At 52.3% G+C, this 23,257-nt stretch overlaps 1 protein-coding gene across 1 annotated transcript in view; it reads right to left on the bottom strand.

Annotated features, from left to right (window-relative positions):
• AGAP3 (ArfGAP with GTPase domain, ankyrin repeat and PH domain 3) overlaps positions 1-23,257 on the bottom strand; it is a 122,704-nt gene that overhangs the window by 17,972 nt on the left and 81,475 nt on the right. Inside the window, exons 3-10 of the mRNA XM_007950146.1 lie at positions 11,709-11,767; positions 11,388-11,475; positions 11,125-11,210; positions 10,839-10,980; positions 10,249-10,383; positions 9,970-10,097; positions 7,907-8,065; positions 4,305-4,397 (exon numbers count right to left, since the gene is read on the bottom strand). Coding sequence (XP_007948337.1) covers positions 4,305-4,397; positions 7,907-8,065; positions 9,970-10,097; positions 10,249-10,383; positions 10,839-10,980; positions 11,125-11,210; positions 11,388-11,475; positions 11,709-11,767 — 890 coding nt within the window. The remainder of the gene's footprint in view (positions 1-4,304; positions 4,398-7,906; positions 8,066-9,969; positions 10,098-10,248; positions 10,384-10,838; positions 10,981-11,124; positions 11,211-11,387; positions 11,476-11,708; positions 11,768-23,257) is intronic.

Here is a 23,257-nt window from a genome sequence, read left to right as displayed (position 1 = left end):
TAGTGATACTGCCTCAGAAACCCAAGGAGGGGTCGCTATGAGTTGGGTCTGACTCGACAGCACATAACAACAACAACAACAACAGGTTTGAAATCAGGAAGGGTGTGTGTCAGGGTTGTCCTTTCACCATACTTATTCAATCTGTATACTGAGCAAATAATCTGAGAAGCAGGACTATATGAAGAAGAATGCAGCAACAGGTTTGGAGGAAGACTAACAACCTGTGATATGCAGATGATACAACCTTGTTTGTTCAAAGTGAAGATGACTTGAAGCCCTTACTGGTGAAGATCAAAGACTACATTTTCAGTATGGATCACGCCTCAACATAAAGAAAACAAAAATCCTCACAACTGGACCAGTAAGCAACATCATGATAAATAGGAAAAAGATTAAAGTTGTCAGAGATTTTATCTTACTTGGATACATAATCAACACCCATGGAAACAGCAGTTAAGAAATCAGATGTGATATGGCACTCAGCAAATGTGCTGCAAAAGACCTCTCTAAAGTGTTAAGAAGCAAAGATGTCACTTTGAAAACTAAGGTGCGCCTAACCCAAGCCATGGCATTTTCAATCACTTCATATGCATGTGAAAACTGGGCAATGAATAAGGAAGACTGAAGAAGAGTTGATGCCTTTGAATTGTGGCACTGACAAAAAGTAATGAAAATAGCATGAACTGCCAAAAGTATATATCTGTCCTGGAAAAAGTGCAGCCAGAATGTTCCTTAGAAGTGAGAATGGCCAGACTTCGTCATACCTACTTTGGTCACATTATCAGAAGTGACCATTCCCTCATTGCCCTCAGGAGTCACTTGTCTTGGGACACTTTGCATGATATCATGCTTGGTAGTCGAGGGTCAGCAAAAAGGGGAAGACCCCTGATGAGATGGATTGCAATAGTGGCTGCGACGATGGGTTCAAGCATAGCATGGATTGTGATGACAGTGCAGGACTGGGCACTGTTTCATTCTGTTGTACACAGAGTTGCTATGAGTTGGTGCCAACTCAACGGCCCTAACAACATCTGCCTCTGGGCATGACACCCCTGGTCACAGCCTAAGTGAGGCAGCAAACAACACAATCACTCCTGTCCCCTGTCCTTTACTTTAGCAAAGTGTCCCAAGACAAGTGACTCCTGAGGGCAAATGCCCAACAAGCTCTGCAGAAGCTTTTCACCATTTGAAAGTCTCACTTCCCTCTCAGAAGTGGGAAGAAAGGTTTAGGATGACTCCTGCCCACCTCTTTGTATATGTTGTGATCTGGCCTCCCTCCCTCCAACCCACGCAGACTGGCTTTCTTTGCCCCAGTTTCCTGGAGTAAGGGCCACATTGGCCTCTCCTCAAAAACTCCTTTCATTACTGGGCCCTCCTCTCCTGCATCCAGCCTGGTCCTCCATTCAGCAGGCTGTTTCTCTTCCTACCACTACCTCTCAACATCACATGAATCCTCTCACTGCTCAGGGCCCTCAATTTCCTAGGACAGTAAGGAGAGTGGACTGAAAGGTTTCCAAGAACTTTCTCTGCTTTGTTCTGTTCTTTCTCCAGATTGAGAAGTGAGACATGTGGACGGCCAGGCCCTGCTCAGTCAGAACTCCTCTCCCCGTTCTTAACCTTGGCCTCCTCTTCAGAGGGAGGTGGGAGCTGACAGCCAATGGTAACGATGCTCATTAGCTGAGAAGGTGTGGGAGGTGGCCCAGAGCTTCATGAGAGTTAGGGAGCCTGCCGGCCACAACCCACCAGCCTACCCACCTCCACCCACCTGTACCTCCCACCCAACCAGCTAACTCTCCATCTCATACCACCCACTGGGGAGAAAGAAACTGGCTGAATGCTGGACAGAGAAGTGGCCTCTTCCCCATCCCCTCCCAAATCTCTTTTCAGAGGAGGCAGCAAGAGCTCCAGGGGTCCTGCTCCCCCCCTGGCCCGGCCAGGCAGCGCACAGTGAAGCAGGAAGCAATTTGGGGCGGGGATGGAAGCTGAGCGGAGGCGACAGCCCCCAGAGGACCCGTTCCGCCACCGCCTCCCTCCCAGCTCCACCAGCCGACTTAATTGCGGAGTCCGGATTGATTGGGAATGCAAATGGCAACTGAAATGCAATCTCCACTCCCAGCAGGAGCTGGGGGGAAGGGAAGTAGCAGAACTGGAGAGAAGGGACAGGAGGGTGGCAGAGGGGAGGGGCCCAAGTGGGGGAGCATGGGCAAGGCAAGTGAGCTGGGAATGCAGGAGCATAGAGGACAGAGAACCCCCTCAGAAGTGCCATCATGTAGGGGTTGGGAAGAACAACCATACCCCCATACACCCCTACACCTCACTACTATGATCCTGTGGTGGCACCAGGAGCACAGACCTCTGACACCTACCTCCAGCCAGCATCATGTTTGCCAAGCTGGTAAAAGAAGTGACCTAACTGACTCTCAGGACAGGTGCTAGCTTGAAGTCTCAACAAAACAGGGCTTTGTTCCAAAAACACCAAACCCACTGCCATCAAGTCAATTCCTATAGGACGGAGTAGAACTGCCCCATAGAGTTTCCAAGGCTGTAAATCTTTAGGAAGCAGACAGCCTCATCTTCCTCCTTCAGAGCTACGGGTAGGTTCAAACTGCCAACCTTTTAGTTAGCATACCAATGCTTTCTAACCGCAACTCAAAAAAACAAAAATAAACCAAACTCACTGCCATCAATCGCTTCTGACTCATAGCAACCCTCACCGGGTTTCTGAGGTGATGAATGTTTACAGAAGTAGTGCCCCATCTTCCTTTTGCAGAGCAGCTGGTGGCTTTGAACCGCCAACCTTCTGGTTAGCAGTGAAATGCCCTAGGCACTATGCCACCAGAGCTCCTTAACACAGCTCAGGGAGAGGATATATCCCCTCTACCACTCCCACCGTAGATAACAAGGGGTGCTCTGGGCTACGCTTCCCTGATACATAGTGTATTCTTGTTTATTTACTGAGTATGTAGCGTGTATACACGTATACTCAAAAAGCACACTTCCCTCCTTAGATCTATCTTCCCAGGCCCTGCCCAGCCCTGGGAGCACTGTTCACCTGGCACAAGACTGCATAAAGGAGGAGCTTGGAGAGGTCTGAGTTTGTACAGCACCAGGCTGAGTGCACTCATATCAACAACAGGTGTTTTGGGCTAATCAGTACGTGTGTATGACTTTCTCAGCCTTTCCATCCCACCCTCTGTAGGCTGACACAACTAAAGGGGTCCCTATCAGACATAAATGCAATGAGTATTTCAAGGAACGAGTGAAGTAGAAAAGGCAGGACATCTGTCACCACACCATTCCTTACCCTGACCTCTGGACTCTTCATTCTAGAAACCTCAGCCTCAGCACATGAATTTTGGTCACACTGATCACTAACCACCACCCCCCCAAGACCTCAGCCACTTGCTCAGCTTAGGAGCCAGCCAGCCGCCCACTTGCTCACTTGGATTCTCTGCCACACCAATCTCTTACTCTGTAATACAACCTGGCAACATGGCCTGCTGTAGACACGGAGAAGAGACCAGAAGAGTTACTTGAGGCTGGAAACCCTCACTGTACCCAGTGTCCCAGGGTGTGCAGGATATTAGCCTGACAGTCTACAGTCCACCTATGCAGGCACCTGAGCCCCTGGCTCTTGCCAAAGCTCTCCATGCAGACCCCCTAGCTCTAAAGCTCCTCAGCCTTCCTTCTTCCTGCATGGCCTGTCTCTGAGCATAGATACTCTCAGTCACTCATAGTTCTTTCCTAGTCCAAGGCCCCATGACAGGAGATGTGGAGGATCCACCTGGCAGGGGCTTTGGAAGGAGGTGGAGAAGGTCGAGGAGGTGGAGCTCTCAACTAAGGATCTTCTGTGAGAATGAACAGAGCTGCACACAATAAAGCTGCCATACACATCCTCAATATCCCCTTACTCTCCACTCCCCAGGTTACTCTCTGAGGCTGCTTCCCCTTTTCTGAGAGGAGAGAAGATAGGCCAGAGCACCCCACACTGCCCTGAGATGGGAGCTCTCTCACAGTTTCCTTCACAAATAGACAGCCAGCACTCTAAGAGAGCAGTGTAGAGTGCGAGGTGGCTCTCTGCTGCCCTCCTGCGACACAAACAAGGTACAGCCAGAGGGAAGCTCCCAACAGGCTGTACCTGGGAAGGGACCCTCTGGAGGAACACCATTTGTGAAGATCTCAGGCTCCAGAGGGGCTGTGCTCCCCTTACCCCACCACATGCAGAGGTCCAGAAGAGAGCCAAACTCTGGGAGTCCAGATGCCCTGGTCTCCACGCCCTTGGGCACATGGCAGGCAGTACTGACCTGCTTGATGGGGATGGCCCGGCCACTCCCAATGCTGTCAACCTTGCACTCAGCCACCTTTCTCTCCCGGTCCACATCAGCACCCTTCCGAGACTGGAAGAGAAGAGAGGAAGTATGTTACACGAGGCTCAGGCATGCTTAGTCAACACTGCCCACCTGAATCCCAATCCACCCTCCTTCCTCCCTCCTCCTGGGCAGGGCCTGGCAGTGGGTGGGCAGGGGCGGCGGGATGGGAAGGAACTGAGACCACGAGTATTCCAACGGGTTTATTCTTACACACGGCACCATACAGAGCAGCACAGGTCACTGAGCCGGGCCCGCCCCTTACAAAAGAGCAAGGATACGAGATACCAAGGGCATGAGGAGCACGCAGCCCAGGGGGCTAGGGATTTAAGAGAAGGGGGCAAGGAGAGGTGGATAGTGGGGCTGAGCGGGGGCTGGTGGCACAGGGCACAACAACCAGGGTCAGAGTCCAGAAACACAAGGCCAGGAGGCCCATCTGCGGCAGACACCACACAGCACAGTGCCCCGAGCACACTGTGTGGCTCATGGGCACCAAGGACGGAGAGGGAGAGAGAGAGAAAGGAGAGATGCCCAAAGGGGCCCTGCGCCCTGCCAAGCTCTTGGGGCAGAGTCCACCCAAATGCGGATCCTAGGAAACAGGGAGGCCAAAGAGAAGGGAAAGGCAAGCGGTGGCGGTGACTGCGGTGTCCGGAGCAGGAGCAGGTGCGCAGTAGTCCATGCAGGAAGGAGCAGAGGAAGGGAGGGGCAGGAAAGCTCCCCCCAGGAGCAGCTGAGCTGCAGCAGGCGCATGGACGCCCCTGCCCCATGGGGCTGCTGTCACGCTGGCGTCACGCTGGCCGACGGCGCGGGGTGAGCTCCCTTCTTCTCCATGCAGCGGCCTGGTGTGGTGGAGGCGGCGGTGGCCTCCCCAGGCAGCCCCGCAGCCACTGGCTCCAGTGCTCCTAGCTTTCCCTGGGGGTGGGGTTAGTTACAAAGGTTCCTGTGGGTCTCTGGAGAGAGGAGCGCGGCGGCCGCGTCTCATCTGAGAGCAGTCCCAGGCCCGGCCCGCCTCCGGCCCGACAGGGGACAATGTCCAGAGGTGCTGTGTGTCACCACCTGGTCTTCTAATTTGGAAGGAGTTGGAAAGGCCTTTTTGTTGATGAAAAGTTGGAAACAGTGGCACATATCTGCAAATATTGAAAGAATAGAGATTTTGGCAAGTTACACTCAAGCCCCGCAACAAGTCGGTCAGCACTGGTAAGGGCAGAGACTCAGGCGCCTGGGGAGAGGCAGGGTGGAGCATGAGAGGAGGAGCAGCTGGAGGAGGAGGAGCAGGAGCAGGAGGTACAGGTGGCAGTGGTGGCAGCTGCACTGTGGGTGGGTGCCCTGGCCAAGCCGCCTACCCACTTGCTTGCTCAGGAGCCTTGGCCCCTTGCCCTCCTGTTCTCCTGAGGCTGCAGAGAGCCCAGGGCATGGGGTGGGGGGCACAGGGCTGCCACTGCAGCGGGACAGGAAGCACAGCCAAGGGAGCAGGAAGACCTGATGAGAAAGGACCATGGAGGGCACGCTGCCTAGCAGTCCCACAGCAGCACCTGCCCTGGGCCCCTCCTGTGCTCCATGGCCCAAACCCCAGCCCTCTGCCCCTCTGCCCCTCTGGCCCAGTGATGAAGAAGGAGGTGGGACCGCTGCTACCAGGTCCCTAGACAGAAGAGACAGTCAGGTGGAATGAAGTGCAGCCTGCCCAGGTAGGCTGGTGTACTGAGGGGCCCCACCCTGAGGACCCCCAGGAGTCCAGGGGCAGCTCCCCCACCAGCAGAAGGGGGGCAAGGACAAGTGAGACAAAACAAGCACATGGAGTTGTGGGTGATTGAGAGAGTCACGCCCATACCCATGAGTCACAAGGGCACCAGCCACAGCACAGGCAGGCACAGGTGCAGGGGTGGGCAGCTCACAAGGCATCCTCCCCACAAGGTGCAATTCTGCTGGAAGGGTGATGAGGGGAAAAATGGTGCCCAACAGTGATGAAAAGAAAGGGTGTGGTCCCAAAATGACCCACAGAGACGGACACGTCTTGAGATTACCTCAGGGACAACAGTGAACTGAGGTCACCATGGAGATGATGGAAAGAAAAAGAAGATCGCATGTGAAGATGAAGAGAGGAAAAGGCCCCAGAGGGTGAGGACAGGCCATGAGCTCACGTGAGCAAGGTTGGCAGAGCAGGGTCACCACAGTCAGGCATGTAGCAGAGGGTAGGGCGCAGGGCACAGGCGGCGGAGTCAGGTCACAGGTAGGTGAAAGGTGGTGACAGTGCAGAGAAAGAGGATGCCCTGGGCTGTTACAGCAGGGGAAAGATGGGAGGCCAACAATGGTATTGTGGGAATAGATGATTGGGGCACGATGTTGGGGAGCAGGTGCCAAGGGCACACAGTGGTCCTGGGGCAGAGCACCCCAGACTCTGCAACATCAGTGGCAGCAGCAGCAGGCGTAGAGGACAAGCAAGGCTCTATGAGTCTCATGATGTGAAGAGAAACAGAGGGCTGCTAGCTTAGGCAGGGCCGAGGCAGTGTAGAACGCAGAGGCAGCAGCGCAGTCAGCAGGCAGGCGCAATAGATATGTGAGCAGAGCAGGCAGCAAGAGGGGTGTGTGATCAGCAAGAGGAACATAGCCTGGGAGGCACGGCTGGGTGGTCCAGCCATAGGCAGAGGCGAACAGGGTGATGCAGAACGACGGGTTGCGGAGAAGCTGGTCCTCTCCTGAGAATTTATAGCCAGCTCACCCACCTTGGCCTGACCCGAGGCTCTCAGAACAGTCCAGCCAAATCCCAGCTAGAAGGTTGGTCTGAGGGTGGGCCCACAGGTCAGAGCAGAATGGAGAGATGCTGGGGCTTCAATACGCCTATGTAGGAGGGCTGGCCTTCTCAACAGAGGATACCATCGGAGCCCTGGGGCTACACTCAGGGGAGGGCAAGACCCTCCCAGAAGAACCAAAATGGAAAGATGAGGTGATGGGAGCAGCAGGGCAGGGTCAGAGGATCAAGGTCCAGAGTACTCTGAAACCTTTGCTGCACAGTCATGGGGACAGGGAGAGGGAGAAGCACACTCACTGCCTTTCAGCATTATAGGGTAATGGAAAAGAGCTGGAATGGGGCCTGCAGGCCTAGCTCTGGAGCTAGCTCTGGCAACTAACCCTTTGTGTAACCCTGGGCCAATCACCTTCTGGCTTCCAGTTCACTAGCTGAAATAAAAGGAGTTGAGGAGTTAGACTAGATACATTCAAAGATCTTTTCAGGTTGACAAAAGAATTCTAAGAGCTCAAGGACAGAGAGGGAGTTTATGAACAGGGTATGTGTGTAGCAGGGGCAGGGGAGATATGTGGGATGTAGTGAGAGAGCCTTGCCATGGGCTCAGAGGAGTAGTATGAGAGCAGCTAGATGAGGACCTTCAGCCCCATGTATGTGTATCTGTGTCAACACAGAGCCATCACCCTGACCTAGGGCTCTGTGGTGCTGGCCATTCCTTTCCTGAGATGGAGCCCTGGGCTAGGCCTAGCCTGTCCAAGGGAGAGTGTTTGGCAGGCCAGGAGGAGAGCGAGTCACGTACCGTGAAGATGTTGGAGCGCCGCTTGGACTGCTTGCGGATGGGTGTGGGGGTGGAGGAGGCAGCGATGGTCTCGATGCGCAGCTCCCGCTGGCTGATGCTGGGGGTGGAGGGGACTGAGGATGAGTAGTCGCTGAAGGCGCTGCCACCACCATTCGTGGCCTATGGACAGAGAGGGCTGCTGAGGGTGGCCATAGTTGGGCAAGGGAGGCAGGAGGGTGCAGGGGGGTTTGGTCTGTTCCCTGTGGAGGCCTCTCAGGGAGACCAGTGGACCCAGCGTAAAGCTGCAGGTGGCAGAATGGTTCCTAAGAAAATCTCAGGTGGAAAGCTAGGCACAGACTGGAGGCCCTGACAATTTAGTGAACCCTCTTCCTGAGGCCCTCACAGGGAGGATCTGTACAAAGGAGAGCAGGGTCAGAGGCAAAGCCTCTCTGTCTACGTCTGAGACAGCGCAGGAAAGTGGGCAGGTTATGGGCACTATGCTCACAGGCCTGGGCTCAGGCCATGTGCTGGTGCTGATTGAGGCAGCAGGTCACCCTGGATTCCCCAAAGTCAGTGACATATGTCAGGGATGTAGAAGGCTGGGAGACAGAGCAACAGGCTGGAGGTTTGGCTCAGTTGCTGGAGGATGATGAGGTTTGCTTTGAGGCAGTGTATATAATGGGGAAAGGACAGAAGAAAAGCCAAGGAAGAGAGAAGACTTCCAGCCAGAGTAAGTTGCAGAATAGAAAAAGAAAGGAAAAGAAAGACAGAAAAGACCACAGGACGGGGACAACATGCTCAACAACAGTTCAGGTTCTGCCCCAGGGCTCAACACACACAGCACCAGGCCACCTGCCTATTCCCCGGCTGTTCAAGGGGCTTCCAGCTGAGTGCAGTGTGTGTCCTGACTTGGCTGCCTCACTATAATCCTCACACATACACACACACACAAGGAGTAAATACATGAAACACTGCCTTCTACAATATCTCCCCCTACACCTTCCACCTACTCCGATCCCCTGCTCAGGGCAGGGCCCTTACACAGAGCTGAGTTGCACATGCCTTGAACTCTACTGACTGTAGGGTAGAGCTGCTTAGAGACAGTGAAGACAGATCTATCATTCTTCCTTAATTTTATCCATGTGGGGTCAGTTACAGAAATCCCTGCTACCCTCTCAGAAGTCCTATAGGGAGAGAGAGGTCACAGAAATGTAACCAGGCTGCAGTCAAAATGCTGGGTGCTGCCAGGTTAAGTCTTGGGAAGACAATTGCCCTTGGCAGAGTCTGAGTGGCTGTCGACTTGATCCCCTCCATTGAGCCCATCTGTTTACAGCTTCAGAGATGGGAGCAGAGTGGATATGAAGTTAAGGAAATACTGGCCCATACACATGGCCAAAAATAATCAGGCATCAGGCTCAAGCAGTGGACAGGTGTCCAAATGGTATGATTTGAGGAATGCTGGAAAGGCCTGGCTCAAAAGTGACTACCACTTGCCTATCACCCGACACTACACCAAAAGTCATCCATTACTTGTGGCAAGGACTACTTTTCTATATACATATCCTCACAAAGGGGGCTGAGGAATGAGTGCTGAGTGTTTCATGGGGATGAGTCTGCCAAGTGCCTCCTCTATCACATGAAGACAGCACTGAGCATCAGTGCACAGAGGGAGGAGAGGGCCAGGGGAGCAGTGGGAGGCCACAGGAACTATCTTGTGCTGTCAAGGGCTAGTCCTAAGTCTGAAAGAACTCTCTCATTTTGTAACTTCTTAGTATGGATGCTTTGGAATGCAGCTTATAAGACAATTCTAACAATGCTAACAGCAGCAAATATTCAACTTTCCTTAGCTCAAGTAGTTGGAGAAGAAGACAGCAGCGAGAAGAGGGTGGGAAGCCATAGCAAGAAGGTACAATCAGCACAGGGCTGCAGGTGAGGCCAAGGACAGTCATGCAGGCTAGATGGGATTCGAGCCAATACTTCAAACCATGTGCAAGGATGGGAGACAAGAAAGATGGTGGGGGACAGGCAGCAGATAACTATGCATGGTGTGGACAGATCAAAGGTACAGAGGAGAGTAGGCCCACCTGGTTGAGGTGCACAGCTGGGATCGAGGCGGCAGACACTGCTGAATGGCTGGGTGAGTTTGGCAGGGACTTGCAGGGCCCAATGGCCAGTTGCTGCTTCTTCCGCAAGGCTACAACTTTCTGGGCCACTGCAGGGGACAGCATAGCCAATTAGCAACTCTGGGGAGAGGGGAATAGCCCAGATGAGAGCCTTCCCCCAACACTTAGCCCTACATTCCAGGGAGCTCTCCTAGAGAAACGGCCCCAGCCCTGGCTGCCATGAGCTCCATGCTAAGTTACCGTCCTGGAAGACACGTTCCACGTTGAGCCCATAGGTTGCACAAGTCTCATAGTAGGTACAGCGTTTCAGATCTGTGGAGAGTTTGCGGGCCCTGCTGTCATCAATGACCCGGGGGTTCGCAGCACTGATGGCATCTGTTGGGGAGAGGTATAGTCAGAGGGGATGGGTAACGTGTTTGATGCAGTAGAAGACACAGCGCTAAGAACATGGTCCTTATGCCAACTCTGCTATCAGAGCACTGAATAAAAGGGGCCACTCAATTTCTCGGAATCCCTGAGTCCTTGTTTATCAACCTCAAGAGATGAGAAGTAGATAATGCTAAACCCCCTCCCGTCTCTGGGATAATACGGATTACTGGATTCAGTGGGTGAAGGTGGACTATGTGAGAAGCAAGAAAGCCTTCATATAAGGCATCACAGTAAGAGTGTGTGTCTCCATCAGCACTGGAAAGGGAGTGGGGAGGCACTAGGCCTTTCTCACACCTGCCTATCCAGGCTTTTACAGCCACCTGCTCCACCTGTCCCTGGACACTTCCCTCTTCTTTGCCATTCTCCAGTTGGTGCCCCCCACAGGGAAAGCCCAGTCTTACCTTGAGTGCCCACCAACACCATGGGCACCTCACTGGCGTTGCGGAAGCTGCAGAGCCGCAGGAAGTAGTTGTACACTGTCTGGAAGCTGATCTCATCCTCCAGGCTGAACACAAAAACCACAGCATCCACCCAGGCAGCAAACTACAGGGAGACCACTCTAAGTTACCACTCCACTTGGCCACTGAAAACTCCCACCAACAGACCCCATCAGGAGAGTCTGGCTCCTGAACCCTCCCATCCACATGGGGAGCTTGGAGGAGGGGCACCATGGGACAAAGGTATCACCTGGAGCTCAGGGGGACCTCCTTCATCTCGGATGAGCAGCAGGTAACTCTGACCATCCACTACAATCTCCTTCTTAAACCGGCCCCCTAGGAACAGAGTCCACAGTCAGTACCCAAAGGTAGAGAGAGCCAAGGGGACCGACAAAACACAGGCAGTTTCCAATTGAGGAGATAACAGAGGACAAGGATGGATCAAAGGCCAGAGAGCCCTCTGCACAGATAAGCTGAAGGAGAGGGAGGGGCCAAAATAGCCACCACACTCACCCTCAGGGGACTCCTCCTGGACATAGGTCCCTGTCAGATAGCGATGCACCAGGGCCGACTTCCCACTGGACAGGTTCCCCACAATGCCCTGAGGGGAAGGGGCAAGAGGGCATTGGGAAGGCATGAGGCAGAGGCCAGGACAAGGTGGGAAAGGCAAGCAAGCACTTGGGAGGAGAAGGAGCAGGGCTGAAGGGTGGAACAAAGAAAACAAGGGAGGGTAAGGGAAAGGCCAGGCAGAAAGAAGACAGGGAAGGAAGAGCTGTGAGGAGCAGCACCCAGGCCCCTCTCCCACTCCATGCCCTCCTGCCTCCACTCACTCACCACTTTAAGCTCTGGCACAGAGCGACTCAGGGTCCACTCCTGGCTGTTCACAAATGAGTCTGTGAGAGAGAAAGCAGTCCTATTAGGACCAGGGCAGCACAGATAAGGCAATTCTCCCTACCTCTCAACACCATTCACACACACCTCTGATATCCACCACCATACCCCTCCCAGGACAAGGCCCAATGGCCCTGTCATCAGTGGGACTCCAGACATCAGGGATCAGCAAAAGTTTGTTTTTGTGTTTGTTTTTTTGTGGAATAGAGTTATAACAGCCTTCAGGAAGAGAGCTGTGAGGGGTAGGTTTGGTTCCCTGGTATCAGATCTGTCCATCTTTACCTCATTGCTCCAATATGGAAACTAGTTCCCATCTTGAGTTATGCCCAGCTCAGTACCCCCAGGGCCCAGGCTTGAGGCTCAGATTAACAGCCATCCCAGTTGGTTCTAGCCCAAACCCAAAACAAGCTGGGCACTTGGCGGAGGGGCCCACTTCCTGTAGCGAGTAGGAACAGCTCACCCAAAGCAGGGTGGGGCCACCCACCACATTCCTGAGCCTGGGTAAAGAGGGAGGAGCACCTTACTGGCCCTGTTCTTGAAGGGGCAGAACAAATGGGGAGCTGTCTGCCCCACCTCGCCCCGCCCTCCCACCCAAACTCCTCTTTAGTGTAATGGCAGGGCCACACTTTCTTTTCCAGAGACCTGCCTCCTAGACTCCCATTCCCTCACCTGCAGTATATCTTTGTACCCCTGGAAACCGCCACTTGGCTTGAGCAGCATCCTGGGAAAGAACTTTGCTGCTCCCTAGAGATCTCCAGCAATCAGCCCCCCTTCTTAATCTTTACAGATTTTACTGTCTAGCCTCCACTATTCTCTGCATGGGCTGTCCTGGCCAGCTACTCTTCAGCCTGGGCAGGGTTTGTTTTCCCTCCCCAGCCTTTCTATCTGCAAATGGATCATCCCAGGCTGTTTCAAAGGCTAGTTATCCCTAAAGTCACCTGAAGGGGCAGCAAGGAAAGTGCAGAGTGGCTTGGGAGCTAGGGAACATGAGTTCTAGGTCAGCCTAAGACTACCTGACTGCAGTTCCTCTGCTGCCACATCAGAAGTTAGAGTCCTATCCCCCACGTTTCTTCCTGGTCTCATATTCCATAATATTGTGGGTCAGGGCACCCAGCACTAGCCTGACCTGGTTGTCCTCCTCTGCCACTCCTCCCTCTGCACCCCTACCCCCCTTCACAGCCCTTCTGTGACCCTACCACTACTCAGAGGCTGACTGGGAGCCAGGAGAAAGCTCATGCCAGCAAAGGTTCCTCACCTGGGCCAAGCCCAGCTCTACCAAGTAAGTCACAATTTCCCCATAATGCCCTCAATGCTCTCCTAGACTCCACAGTCCTCCAGGACACGGCCCCAATTTCTTAGGGCGGTGGGCCGCTCTTCTTACCCGGCTGCAGCGGGCCAGGTCCCGCGCTTGGCCTGACTAGCAGCAGCGGGGCTGCGGCCGCCCGACGGCTCCACAACGGAGCGGCGGGCGCGGCACGGCGGAAGCGACTGGCTAGCAGCCTCCAGAGTCCAGCGGCAGAGCGCGGGCGGCGCGGATCAGGGCACAGCAGGTCGCAGCGGCCTGGGCCTGTGTGTAGCGAGCTGGCGTCGCCGTCGCTGCGGGTGCGCGCACGCGGTGGCCCAGGCAGCGGCCCCGCCTCGGACTCTGCGCGCCGCACCTCCTGGCCCCGCCGCAGCCGGAAGCTGAAGCTCTTTCTCAGCGCAGAGAGACCGCGGCGGGGCGAATCGGCCCGCCGGGTCCCGCGCAGCACCTGCCACCGCTGGCTGCTCCACAGTGAGGCGCCTCGCAGGAAGCCCGCGCTGCCGGCCCGGCCCAGTCCCGTGCCCGGCTCTGCACCAGCTGTGCCCGCCAGCTCCACGCGATGTACCTCCAGGAACGTCATGCTGGCGGGCCGCGGACGCGCTGGCTCCTCGTGAGGTGCCCGGACACGCCGCGGCGGCGTGGACTCGTGCGACGCTGGGCCAGGGGCAGAGGGCTGTGGGCGCCCGTCCGGCTGGCCACGGCGACCGAGGCGAGGGCGTAGCAGGCCAAGCAGCAGGCCCCGGGCCCCGGTGGGCGGCGGCACCGAGCCACCTGGACACTCGCTCCGCGGCCAGGCCAGGGCGCCATGCAAGTCCAACGAGTCGCTGAGGCTGAGGGCGCGGCGGCCGTTAGCGGGCCGCTCCTTCGGGGAGCTGTCAGCCGACGGCCAGCCGCGCTCCATGCTCAAGGCCCAGGAGCTGTTGCCAGGCCCATGGCGAGGGGCGAGTAGTGAGGGGCGAGGGGCTCTGCCCGGCCGGGAGGGCCCCGGCCGGTGCGCACGGACCTCTGGCCTCTGGGCCCCAGGTGTCTGGCCGACCAACCAACCAACCTAGTCCCTCAACTTCTCCACCTCTCAGCGGCAAGCCCAGACTTGGAAAGGACGGGAGCCAGCCGTGGAAGGAGAGAGAGGCAGCAAGTCTGGCCTGGAACACCCCAGAACAGTGGCTGAGGAGCCAGTTAGCCGGGGCAGCCCCGGGAAGCCCTGAGAGAACAGGAAATTCCAGCCCAGAGCTCCTCCTAGGACTGATGCAGGTAGGTGAGACGCTGTCATTAGGAACAGATAAATAACCATCTTCAGTGACACCACACACTGGGCTTATTTTGGAGAAAGTGGGCTACTTTCTCCAAAAGAACAACAACCAGAAGGTGATACATGAGGGAAGGAATTCTTAAGAGCCTAGATTAGGAGTGAAGAGGAATTTTGTAGAGATTCCAGATTCGTTTATTACAGGATAACTCATTGCCATGAGCTGGATCCAACTCATAAAGACCCCTCCTTGAGTTTCCGAGGCAGTTAGCACTACGAAAGTAAATTGCCCAACCTTCTTTCCGAGGAGTAGCTGGTGGGTTTGAACTGCCAGCCTTCTGGTTAGCAGTCAAGTGCCTTAGGCACTACCAGAGATCCCTATTATAGGATAAAGCCTCCTTTATAGTAAATGAGTATATTTCTTTCTCATATCCAGAGCTATCGAGGAGGCAAGTCTCATGTCATCTCTGGGCCTCACTCACCTCATCTGTAAAATGAGAAGCCTAAAAGCCGTGGCCCCACCTTCCATAATCTACTACTCAGCCATTCTGAGGTCTGAAGAGTTGCTGAGATGGAGAACTGCTGGGTGCTACCACGGGCTGTTAATGACCGAGGTGTCTTTTTCTTTGGAGATATGAAGTCCAGAAGATACTCATCTGTCTGGACTGAGTGTCCTGCCAAAGGGCAGGAGGAAATCAAAAGTAACATCCACAACAGGATCGACAGTTGTGATGAATAATTCATTTCTGAGTTTTGGAGTCTCTGGTTTCTTGCTACTCTCTGGGCCTTACTACCAAACTCCTGGCTGGAGTTTAAACCTCACTTTATAAAGGAGAACAGTCCCTATTTAGGACTGTGGGTTGCACCAGATACCCAGTGAGTCCATGGCCTGCCCCACAATGGGACAGGGAGCCCCCGTGTTTGATTTACATTGCATTTGGAACATCAGTTATCTCCTGAAGCCTTGGAGATTAATCAGTTTGCCCTAATCCACAAAGTGAGAAAGCATTGTTAATTCACCCTCAGGTGCTGATCCGGAGGAACAAGTTTCAGTTAGTGGCAAGGGATGAAGGGGCTTGCTTTTCCTTTAAAGACACAATACTCCCAGGTTTCTTCTACTTCTAATCAAACCCAACTCCCAAGGTCCTTTTCAGCTTTAGAATTCCTGCTCCTGTTAGGAGCTAACTACTATCAAAGCAGCACATTCCTGAGGGGGTTTGGGTAGGGGAATGCCTAAGGAAGGCTGGACCTCTCCATGGAGGTGCTGTGGCAGAAGTGAGGGCTGGAAACACACAAGTTCTGGTCTGGATCTCTCAGGCCTGGAGAGGCCCTGGGGGTGACTATTTCTCTGGGACTAGTTATTAACAGTGGTGAAGTAACTTCTTAGTCTCTAAGATGTAATAGATGGTTTAGCAAAAGGGCCTTTCCCAGGGTCCTCAGACAGGCATAGAGATAAGAACACTGCCCAGGACTCCTGTCTTCCAGCCTTATTAAGCTACAGGTAAGAAGAAAAAACTGTCTCTCTGCCTTGACCTCCCTGTCTACATACCTGTCTCTGGTCTTATACACACACGCATAGGGAATGACTCTTCTTCCAAAGAATCAAGCTGCTCATTCACAAGCCAGATTCTTTGCAATCCTGAACAGGCAGTCTTGTGGACTAAAGGTGGGCAGTGGATAAGGTGCCCAAAAGGGGAAGGTTGCTTTAAAACTGGTGTGACCTCCTGTGACAAGGCTCTAGCCTCCTCTGGGCTGGGCCCTCTCTTCTCTACAGGCTGTTCTTGGTGGGAGCACAGTAGGATGGGATAGAAGGGAAAAGGGCCCCCACCCCCAGACATGCTGGCACACACATACACACATACAGAGTCTTGGGGAAGGCAAGCAGCAATGCCTAGTCTCATAAGTGAGGAAACATCTACACTCTCAGAGGGCATACCCGCTCCTGTGTCCCACTATACCTGCATTATCAGTCCAAGCAAAAAGCTCAGCCTGGGTCAATTCCCAAATTTGAAACACCTTCTTCTTTCCCATGTGGCTGCCTCCTCCTTCCTACCCTTTTTTCCCCAGAAACCTTTTCTGACCCAGGAAAACTAAACAGGGAAGGGCATCTGCTCAAACATAAATGTCCCAGGACATCAAGTCAGTCAGAGACCCCAGACGGAGAACAGCCACAGCTACATGCACATACCTCTTTTCCTCTTTGGCATCAGCCCCAGGTGAGGGACTAGGTCTCTGTTCTGTCTTAAAGAGATTCTCCTCCAAGAACCTGCAATAAACACAACTCTACACAACATAACTCCCACCTACTAGCCTGAGGGAAATTAGAGCAGTCCTAAGAAGCTCCAGTCTGGGGCCACATACATGCTGACAAAACTCTGTAAAAGTAGACTCTGCGGCACCTCCATGTGTCTGAAGGCCATCAGAAGCATCAGACCAGCTTGTCACTCGGGCTGAGATATTCCATGGATGTTACTAGGGAATTGGTGGTGTTGTTAGTTGCCATCGAGTCAGCTCTGACTGTCCATGGCAATCCTATATGCAAGAGAAGGAAATGTTGTTCAGTCCTACACCAACTTCATGATTGTTGTTATGCTTTAGTCCATTGCTGCAGCTACTATGTATTTTGAGTGCCTTCCAGACTCATCTTCCAGTACTTTATTGGACAGTATTCTGTTGTGATCCATAGGGTTCTCACTGACTGATTTTCAGAAACAGACTACCAGGCCTTTCTTCCTAGTCTGTCTTAGTCTGGAAGCTCCACTGAAACCTGTCTACCATGGATGACCCTGCTCGTACTTGAAATACCAATGGCATAGCTTCCAGCATCACAGTAACACATAAGCCATTGCAGTATGACAAACTGGGTGGACTAGGGGGACTGCAATCTACACTTTGGGTCAGGATGAACATGTTCCTCCCAGGAGGCAAGAAATGCAGGAGAGGAGCACCAAAGAGCCCTTCTCCTCTGTGTGCTCGAAGTCAGGGGAAAGAAACAACAGCTCTAGACAGACCTAACTCAGGTGAGGTGAAACAGCTACTTACATCATGTTGGCCTCAAATGCCCTGCCCTGAGAAAGTACAGTAGACTGTGTGCCTGTGTGTTGGGAACTGAGACACACTACTAACCTGTGTCAGGGACATTAACAGAGGTGGGATCGGTGAGAAAATGCACAGAAAGATGAAGTCAGTTCTATAGAAAAGGAAAGGGCAGCCTCTGCCCCAGAAACCCCGTCTTGCCTTGTATCTCGTCTCCACTCAAATATTTGCTAGTTGATCAACTATTAAGTATTGAGGTGTGCCCAGTAAAGGGCCACACAATCTACAGGGTGTATTCCTTCTCAGAGATGAGGAAGGACTAGCTTTCTCCTAAAAGCCAAGAGTCATGGGTGGCTTGGGAAGGCCCACAGGCTGGTGTCACCAGACCCTCCAATGTCACTCAGGCTCTTCTCATCCACAAGGTGGCAGCAGTACGTCTCCAGCAGCTGAGGTGGCCAGCTAGGCCTCCCTTGAGGATCCTCAGGTTGCCCAAGACCTGGGTTACTGAGCTTGGGGGAGGTGGTGAGGCCCTCACCCACCACAGAGCTGGTTGCTCTTTAGCAAGTTCTGTTTTCTTTGCACAGGTCTCCAGGTTGGGAATTAGGAAAAACAAGGGGAGAGAGGCATCTTTAGGCTGTATTCTCAAAACAGCCCCAATTCTCCCACTGGCAGGCTGCAGGACACAGTCTTTACAAGTCTCAGGGTTGTCTATGGAGATAGCTCCAGTCTCCAGCAACAGCAGCAATTAGCCTCTCAATTCTATCCCTGAACCTGTTCCATGCCTCATCTTAATGATGGCTCATCATCAACTACCTAATTACTCAGGCCAAAAACCTAGTAGACCTCCTTGATTCTGATTTCCTCAGTCTCTCCTCTAGCCTACTGGTTAGTCCTGTTTGTTCTACCTCCTAAACATATCCCAAACCTGCCCTCTTCCTACCACCAAGACAAACCACCACATTCCTCTGCCTCAACTGCTCACTTCCTAACAAGTTCCTGGCTTCTATCCCATCCCATCCCATCCTACCACCAGCAATCTCTCTTCTTTGCAACTTCCAGAGTGACTTTAAAACCACTACCAGCTAGTGCCTTTTCTAGCCAAAGCCCTCCATTTGACTCAGAATTAAACTTATGATATCCCATACAATCTTGTCTCCCATGATTCTCCCCATGACCCACTGCAATCTGCCCATGAGGCCACAAACAGGCCAAGCTGCTGCCTCCCTATGGCCTCTGCAACTTGTCTGACCTTCTGCCTGATACCACTCAGACCTCAGCAGCCTCAACACCACCTCTGCAGGAGGCCTCCCTGCCCATGCGTGGGCCAGGTGCTCTGCCACATGCTCAACATTTGAGAGCACTCCCCTAGCAAATGCTGCCTGGCAAGCAGAAGGCCTGCAACCAGTGTCTATGAATGAACATCTCTGCTGAGAACAGTCAGGATGCCAGGATTTTGTCCTCTTGTGTGGAAGAACAGAGGCTTAAAAGGAGATGGTCCCTGGCTGGGGCAGCCTCTTGAGATAGTTCACCAGCAAAATAAACTGAGAGACATGTGCTGCAGTGGGGCACAGGCTCCAAGTTAGAAAGTAGGTTCAGGTCGACCTCTGCCCTGCCAGCTGTGTGACCAGGAGCCACCACCCAAACCATGTGAGGTCCTATCAGAGGTGCCCCTCCCAGCTGCAGTGGTCATGGGGTTAGTGCTGTGACTGGGAGGGCTGCACAGGCCCATAGTGGAGATAAGTAAGATAAACACGTGGACACAAAACCAGTTTTTGTCAAATCAGTACTCTGGCTGGGCACCATAGGTCTAGGGCCCCAGCTTGGGTTGTTGATGACAAGGCTGGCCAAAGAAGAGTTGATGCTTTTGAGTTGTGGTGTTGGCAAAGAATAATGAAAGTACCATGGACTTTCTAAAATGCACTCAACTTGAGATCTTCCTTTTTCAGTAGCAATAGCACTTTCACTTATTTTGGTCTTATTTTTACAAAAATCAAATATTTTAATGCAGGGAAAAGGCAGTGAATGGAGTATTCAAATAGTTGCACATTCTGCAACACCAAGCTGGAGTGTTGCCAGTTTGGAGTGTTGCCAGGTGGTGCCGCCCAGAGCTTAGCAGGGCTAATGATGGCTCAAGCACAGACACACAGGCAGAGTCTTACAAAGGGGGGTTGAGGCATCTCTTATACTGTAAACAAAAGATTCAGTTTTGTGGACAGGAGTTTAAAAGTGCCTGTATTCCCATTATAGACTTTTAAAGTGGGGCAGGCAACTTGTCCCAGGGGTAGGAGCCTATGTTCAGACCTAGAGCTCAGCCGATTCCCTAGGCCAAAAGTGTCTCCTGCCCCAAGCACTGACGCTCAAGACATATCCTCAGAGGCTGTTGATGGGCTTTGTGTAGAAGGAAAATGCATCCCTCTGGGGTGAAACTGGGATGAAATGCACATGACCAGGCAAGGGTAGAGGGGCACACCTTGGTTTGGGGCCTTCACAGTCTGTCCTTGCCACTGTGGCTGCAGACATGCCTAGCAGCTACCACAAAACCCAAACCTCCACCTTGTTACTCAACATGCACAGCAAATCCTATCTTTCCTGGACAGATGACTATTTAAGACACCCTCTCTCATCTAATGGGACTGAGCTTAGGGGCACATACTTGCCAGCTAGAGTGCAGAACTGCCCAAAACACAGACCACAACCCCTGGGGACTAACAGACAGCAAGTCCACCTGTAGTGCCTTACACATGCCACCAGAGGCAACAGCCATGTGACACACCATAGGTCACTTAATTAAAAAAGCAATTAATTGAACATGATAGGCACTACTCTGAGCCCTTTACGTATATTGACCCATTTGATCCTCACACTAACCCTTTGATAAAGGTACTATTAGTGTCCCAGTTTTACATATGAGAAAGCTGAGGCACAGAGCTCCCCAAGCCAGCAGGTAGTCAAAGGTGGATCTGGGCCCTGGCTGTCAGGCCAGAGCCCTTGGCCTCCAGTCCTCTCTGTGGCTTCCCTGGCCTGGAGCGATTCTGAGAGCAAGCAGCCTCCCCACTCTACCCCCATCCCCCACCCTCACCCCAGAGCCCACAAAGCTTCCTTTCCTCCTCTCCTGGTGCCCATCAGGAGAGCCTGGCCTCAACCTCCCCAGCACTGGGCAGCTTCTTGAGGGTCCTACTTCCTGACCCTCCAGACAGTTCCCAGCTACCCAGGCCCAGGATCTGGCAAGGTGTGAATGACTGATAGGGAATGAAAGCACTGCCGCTCCCAGGGACAGTGCTGTTTACAAAGGCATGGACCTTCAAGGATTGTGTCTGGCAAGCAGAGGGGTGCCAAGCCAATACCCTAACTGTAGAGAAAGGTGAGTAAATATAGACTCCATCCTTCTTGAAATGAGGTGCTTTCTCCCCTAGAAGACCATGAGCTTTCTGACCAGTTCACCTCTGCTGCTAACTTCCCACCCCAGGACCCCCTCCCCCCGCTAGTGGATCTTCCCAACCACCCTATGGGCCACTCACTACTCAGATGCTGCCAGCACCCAAGGGCAGAAGAACAGGCAGTTTGGGGCACAAGACCACCTCCAAAGCTCCAAGGCTCAGCTGGCTCAGCTTCATGATTTTCCTTTCAAACACCCCAAGTATTCTCAGCTCCCTGATTGTCTCACATCATAGAAGGGCTGAGCATTGGAATCAGAACCTCGCACATTTGGGAGCTTTCTGTCTTTAACCTGCTTACTTACTGCCTGGCAATCCCATCGGCTATCAGTGTCAGGCAACACTTTTTAAAGCACCTCAACAACGTGGAAGAAGCCCTGCACCAGAATGAGGAAACCTACTCTGTCTGGGCTCAGTGGCTAACTGTGGCCTTCATTTCTCTGGGTCTCTAAAGCCAGGGGGTCTCTAAAGCCATTCTGTCCAGCCCTGTCCTCTGGGAACTCACACCCTAAGGTCAAAGCCAGAGAATCAGAGCCAGCCAGGAGGGCCCTGATTGGATCCCCTCCCCCAGACAGCAATGAGGGCAGGGCCCCAGGTCTGCTCAGCAGCAACTCTGTGCAACCACCTCTGGACAGGCAGGAGATGGCTAAAGATACAGCGTAGCTGACCCCAGCCAGACAGGTCTCTTCCCTGCTATTCTCCACCTTCACACATCTACCTGTCTTGCCTGTGCAAGCCTTCCTGCCCCCATCAGCTCTCCTAAAGGCCCTGCTCACCACACCCTCCTCCTCCTTGAAGTTACTTATGTCATCACCTACTCCTTGCCCCCATTATTCCTGTCACCACCCTCCAAACACTTGCTGAGCAAGGCTCTCAGCTAGGTGCCATGGGAGTCTTAGGGTAGAGTGGAGGGCACACGAAGACTACCTCCTGCAACTTGTTAGGGGAATGTGTGCAGAGAGGGGAGTGAATAACAAGAAGAGAGTCTACTGGACTATGGGGAAGGAAGAGGTCAAAGGAATATGTAAAGCTCATCAGACTTAAGGACAGGAGAGAAAGGATCAATACAAGCTACTAGGTAAAAAATCTTGAACAACAAAAAATGTTAAAACTGAAGATTAAGGTAACTAAAGGGAAATCAACAACCTGAAAAAAGATCTGTGACTACATCAATGGGTATACATATATAAAAAGCTCATACACACTGTTTAAAAAAATAAAATCTCCAAATGAGGAATTTAAACAGCCAATAAACATGAAAAGGAGTCCTTGGGTGGTGCAACATACTCAGCTGCTACCCAAAAGGTTGGAAGTTTGAGTCCACCCAGAGGCACCTCAAAAGAAAGAGACTTGGTAATCTATTTCCAAACCACCAGCCACTAAAAACCCTATGGAGCATAGTTCCATTCTGCAACACATGGGGTTGCCATGAGTCAGAGTCAGTTTCACAGCAACTGGTTTTGTTTTTTTTAAAAAACAACAACAAAATTCATTCAGATCTGGAATTGAATCCGCACCTGTGGTTTCCAGCCAAACAAAAGACAGGCATATGAGTTGAACAATTAGCTCAAGTAAATACACTCCTTGGAGAGAACAATCACAGGAGAAAGAAGGGTTGCTTATGCACAGGGAGACAGCTCAGGGGGCAGGAGTGCATGGAGGGATGGACACAGGGAAGAGGTAACTATGGGGAGGAAGTGGGAGGGCAGCTGTTGGATTATGGTAAACTGTGGTCAATGTCATGAAAAAAAGTATATGTGAACCGCTGTATGGAAAGTGAATTTGCTCTGTAAACCTTCACCCAAATCACAATAAAAATTAATTAATTAATTAAAAAATTCAGTTTCATTTGGTACTCAAAGCAATACAAATTAAAACAAAAGAGAATATTATTTTCCATCTACCACAGCCATAGAGGTCTGGTATTTTAAGGAGGCTGCCCTATGCTGGTGAGGCATAGGGAAGTGGGTCCCCAATCCCTGCTCCTGGGCCACTGGCTGGCTACATCTAACTAGGCAGCAACTTAGCTATACATGGGAGGAGGAGAGAGTCTTTGCCATGTCACACCTTTATCACAGTGATTCCCAAGGAGAAATCTAAAATAGAAGTAAAGATTTAGGCTCATAGAAATATCCAACAACATGGAAATGATGAAGGAAATTATTATAGATCCCAGTGGTAGAATATTACATAATCATTTAAAATAATGTTTACAATGACTTTTTCTTTTTCAAATCTCACATGGGAAGAAACATGATATTTTTCTTGAAAAGCAAGCTACAAAAGTATATGTACCATGGGGAGGCGGGGCAAGATGGTGGACTAGGCAGAAGGATTGCACAGACCCTCTTCAACAAAGAAAAGGGAAACCAATAAATACAGACACAGAAGATAATCTTGGACCCCTGAGCCTTGAAGGAAAGGATGCAGATTTGGACTAAACCCCAACTAGCAGAAGAATTTGCGTGAAAAT

Source organism: Orycteropus afer, unplaced genomic scaffold (assembly GCF_000298275.1).
Source record: "Orycteropus afer afer isolate SDZICR_OR568_19922 unplaced genomic scaffold, OryAfe1.0 scaffold00264, whole genome shotgun sequence".
NCBI lineage: Eukaryota > Metazoa > Chordata > Mammalia > Tubulidentata > Orycteropodidae > Orycteropus > Orycteropus afer.
This window is presented reverse-complemented; position numbering and strand designations above follow the sequence as displayed.